This window comes from Aplysia californica, unplaced genomic scaffold (assembly GCF_000002075.1).
Source record: "Aplysia californica isolate F4 #8 unplaced genomic scaffold, AplCal3.0 scaffold00149, whole genome shotgun sequence".
Lineage (NCBI taxonomy): Eukaryota > Metazoa > Mollusca > Gastropoda > Aplysiida > Aplysiidae > Aplysia > Aplysia californica.
Genome location: NW_004797419.1, coordinates 498,895 through 503,882, shown reverse-complemented (window position 1 = coordinate 503,882; position 4,988 = coordinate 498,895). Strand labels below are relative to the sequence as shown.

The following is a 4,988-nucleotide window of genomic DNA, read 5'->3' as shown; positions in this document are numbered from 1 at the left end:
CCCCCCCCCCCCCACGCAGACCTCCTCTGGGCTTCTCTCTCCTTTACTCCTGACACTTTCTACTGCTACTCCTCGATCCTCGATCCTTTTAATTCTTACAGCTGTCCTTCAGCCACACTCCTTATCTTAGAGTAGGTAGACTGAACATCTGGCCTTCTCGGATAAGGGTGAAAAATCTCGAAGGTCCCATGAGCAAGTTGTGCACGTTAAAGATATCTTTGGTGGTCCTACAATCGATAAAAGTCGTCTTCGGCTACAACCCTGACTCAAATATCTGAATAACATATAATAATCAATTCATCATTGTCAGACGATGACCAATGCATCTGCACGGGAGACTATTGGGTGCAATAGAAGAAATAAAGTTTGAGAGAACTCATGGCTCATGCTACGACCAGTGACACGAATTCTTACAAAGGAGAGCTTGCCACATTTGAAGCATTTAAAAGCTTCCTTTCCACTCGTGGATGTGTGCAGCTTGTGGGCTTCTCTCTCGGCTTCAGCATGTCTAATATCGTGAAAAGTCGTATGACTTGTAGACAACTGTGATTGTTGCTCTTCAAATGAGTACGTCGGGTGCTAGGCTCTCCCATGTCGAGAGATTATTGTTGAAGTCTTCAGAAACATTTTCAGGGTGTCTTGCACCAACTTTACACTTCCCTAAGGAACGTGCAGAATAGAATACTGCCTTTGAGATTCTGAAATCAGGCATTCTGTTGACATGGCCAGCCCAGTTATTATAAATAATAATACTTATTTTAGCTACACAAAAGTCAATCCTTTTTAAGATTGTATAACTTATTTTTGGTGTACCTGACCTCATTATTTATCTCCCACCCCACCCTATCCAACCCTTACTCCCACACCCACCCCCACGTCCACCCCATCCCCACGCCCTTTACCGACACTATCCCCTCCCCCTCATCTAGAGTCCCATCCCTGTTCTTGGTACTCGCTGGGACATTCGCCACCATCCACGCTTGCGGTTTACTCCTGGTCAGAGAGCCTCGGCCACCAACGACAAGTGACCTAACAGTAACAGGTCCCGACACCGACACCGACACTGACACCGACACAGCCGTTGTGGGTCAGCGTAGAACAAACGCCACAGCCGATGAAAACGTCGCTTTGTTGGTCACCGAAACAGACGCTGAGAGTCCTGAATCTCGTCCTGCTGGTTCACGTGGTCGTCATCGTCGTCATCATCATCACCACGACAGCCGTCTTCAATCCCCGCGTCGAGATTATCTCGCTGTGACATCAGCTGTCTCTTCAGACGAACAGAGCGATGATAGCAGCTCCCAGGGGGACGATAGCTCCTTGCCTTTGTTACAGTGTGGAGGAAGTAACCAGCGTGATGGGGTGTTTGAGATGAAGAAAAAGGAGCAACGAGAGACCCCTTGGGATAATTCTGGGGTATTCAGGAACGAGAACTCAGCCACGTGTGATGGTGAAGATCTTCATTATGACGTCTTTAAATCCACAAAGTACCAAGAGACAGAAATAGACCAACATTCGTGGGCTGATTATTCTGACGTGTGTGACAGACAACAGGAGGAGGATGGGGCAGACGAGGACAGTGAAGATTCGGTTATCACAGAGAGCTCACAGGGACAAAAGTTGTCTAGCGATGGGGAATTGACTTGGCGGAAAGCGCTGAAGGCGAGAAACTTCCACGTATTGTGCTTCGCTGCAGGATCCGCTGAGCTGACCTACATAATCCTAAATACTTTCTACAAAACCTTCGCGCAGAGTATTATTCAAGACGACCATTTTTTGGGCAATGTCGGTGCTTGCATGTCCGGCGCCTTTTTCATTTGTCGCATTGCGTGGGGGGTCATCATGGACAAAACTGGCGTGAAAACATCGCTTGTCATCTGTTTCTCTCTGTTGTCCATATCCTCCATTTTCTGGTTCTTCACTCCGTTTGTCAGCAAGTGGCTGTATCTCATCTGGTCCTGTCTTTTGGCAGGGTTTTCTGGCGGTATGTTCTCTGTTATCTACATGGCGGTCTTTGCCTGTTTTGGAGGAACAAACTTCCCGACCATGTACGGCCTTGTTCAGTCATCAGGCGTCTTGGTCAGTCTGGTTTTCCCTCCCATGACGTCATCACTTTTGGCGTACCTCTCGTGGCCTGGCGTCATGCTCAGCATGGCAGCGATCAACGTCCTCGCCTTAGTCGCCATCGTTCTGTACTTCCCTTACAAACTTTGAACTCTTACCATACAAGACGTAATCCTGCAATACACCCCGCTGCGTCAGTCAAAAACTCTGTCCACTCTGAGTGCTACAGTCGGTGGTGTTTCGTTTTTAGCTTTCGTAAGAGTTTTACGGCACGTGCAACACAATAATGTCATATAGGTGCCAAAGAGTAGAGGTTTTACAAGAGAGTAACGAAGACAACGAAGAAGGAGGAGTAATAAGGACGATAGATGTTTGACAGGAAGGAAGGAGCAAACCACACCAGGGCACCCGCCAACCACCCACGTTGTTTTGATTGACAACAACTATTCCAAAATAAATGTCGCGCTATGTGTTTGAATAGATCGTGTTCATGTTACAATCATTGGATTTTGTTTTGTTTTTTGTTGTTGTTGTTGTTTTTGTTTTGGTTTTTTAAAATTTTTATTTGATTATATTTCATTTCATTTTTAAAATGTTCTTTTTTTTTGGGGGGGGGGTCATTGTCTTTTTCTTATTACAATGCATTGACGTCAGTTGATGAATAATATGGTTGGGGGAGGGGTGGGTGGTTCCCAGTGGGTAGGTCCCAATGGCTCCCATATGGATGCGTCCCATATGGGGGAGGGGTCCCATAACGTCTTGGTGGTTCCCATATGGGGGAGGGGGAGGGGTCCCATATCGACTGGGTGTGACCCATATGGGGATGGGTCCCATAACGTCCGAGTGGTTAGCATATGGGGAAGGGGGGGGGGTTCCGGGGATCCCACATCGACATTTCCACAAAACTCGCACCGATTCTTTTAGTTTTAGTAAGGTTTTACTGCGCTCGCAACTGTATAAGGTCATATGAGCGCCAAGGGGTGGATGTCAACAGAGAAGTCCAAACGGGGAATTGCGCTTACTCTGCTCACCTCTCTAGCTTCAACAGCACAAAGTCTACTTCGACTATCAAGGCACCCTGGAAACATCAGTTCACAAGAGTGACAAACATACAAAAGAAGTAGAGGGAAATGACGATAGTAAGGGAGAGAAAAGAAAAAGGCAGGAGTTCCCCCCTATGTTGGTCCGACACAATATAAGCTTGACATTGATAAATCAAACCATTTACAATTATTCTACTGAGCATGAGAATAAGTTAATATCCTCCTTTTGGGAATGGCCTAAAGACAACTTCAGTCAGTAGCACTGTCCTGGTTGGGGAGGGAGGGGGGGCACTGATTCTAGGGAAAGCAAAGTAATACAGGAAGCCTTCACAGGGTCTGTGGCGCAATGGTTTCAACGCGCAGAGTGTTTCTGGTAAAACGCCACTAACAAGGCTGCCTCAGGCAAACGGGGAATCGAACCTCACGACGTCAGACTCAACTAATAGCAAACAACAGCTACAACAATAGCAGTAACAACAAAAATAACAAAAACAACAACAACAACAACAACAACAACAACAACAACAACAACAACAGCAAAAATAACGATACCAACAATGATATTATTTTATATCAAGAAGAATCAGTAACGACAATGCCACAGAAACATCACACTTCAAGCCACCAAGGTGACGTATATTATAATGACTCTCACATTATTGTTTGGACTGGGCGTACAATGAAGAAGTAAGAGTTGCTATAGTGGGTGGTTGGTGGGTGTTCTGGTGTGGTTTGTGTAATATATCCCTGTAATATTAGTTAAATGAGCAATAACTGTGTTTGGTTCACTATTGTTAATTGCCGTAGTTACGTCTCCTTGTTTGAATGTATCAATTTGGTACTCTTCAGGATGAGCAATTAAAGTTATGATTCAGTAGTGTCATAAACATCCAACATGGTCGGTTGCTGTTTTCAGTGTACGATTGTTGTGCTAGACTATCCGTGTGTATCTAACTTATTATGAGGCATCACAGTTTGCTTCTTCTTTCCTATCAAACATCTATCGTCCTTATCTCTCCTCCTTCTTTTTTGTGTTTGTTACTGTCTTGTAACGCCTCTAATTTTCGGCACTTATATGACCTTATTGTGTTGCAAGAGCCGTAAGACTCATACTTTAAAAAAGAGTTGCTATCGGTACTGAGTCATGTCTACATTTCATAGAAAGACAGAGAATAAAATGGTTTGGCCACCTGTTACGTATGTCACCTAGCCAGCCAGCCTCGAGAGACTACAGCACCAAGCACTCAGGCTACAAAGGAAAAGGAAGGCCAAGCAACAGGTGGATTAAAGGTGTCAAGGAAACTCTGAGAAAACAAAATAATATCACAGATGAAAGAGCTGCGAAACTGGTCTACCATTTTTAAAAACTGCATCTTCCCTCGACGCTTAACGGCAATAGAGGATGAAAAAGTAAAAAGTAAGTAACTGGGCGTTTGGAAATAACCAGCCCAAATGTTACCCCATTCTCCTGACACTCTGAGCCAAGTGAAGTTGAAAGGGGTCGTTTCAGCGTAGACAGACGCTTCAGATATCCTGTTCAGGTTGCATGTATCCACATTGTAATCTATAAACCTGAGGTTGGTGAGACCTGCGGCGATGTTCCCTGTCCGAGAGGAATGAGGAAGAGAAGGAAGCGAATTCAAACAGCGATTAGTGAAGACGAGGCTTACATACAGTGGTCAATGAAGCCTAAAATGGGAGCTGAGAAAGAGACAGACAGACAGACAGACAGACAGACAGACAGACAGACAGACAGACAGACAGACAGACAGACAGACAGACAGACAGACAGACGGGAAGAGAGACAGACAGACAGATAGATAGATAGATAGATAGATAGATAGATAGATAGATAGATAGATAGATAGATAGATAGATAGA

At 45.0% G+C, this 4,988-nt stretch overlaps 1 protein-coding gene across 1 annotated transcript in view; it reads right to left on the bottom strand.

The window, feature by feature from the left end:
• Window positions 1-3,650: 3,650 nt before the first annotated feature.
• LOC106011619 overlaps window positions 3,651-4,988 on the bottom strand; it is a gene marked incomplete at its 5' end in the record, with an annotated part of 6,884 nt that continues 5,546 nt past the window's right edge. The window contains 1 exon segment of the mRNA XM_013081859.2: window positions 3,651-4,710. Within this exon segment, the coding sequence (XP_012937313.1) occupies window positions 4,352-4,710 (359 nt within the window).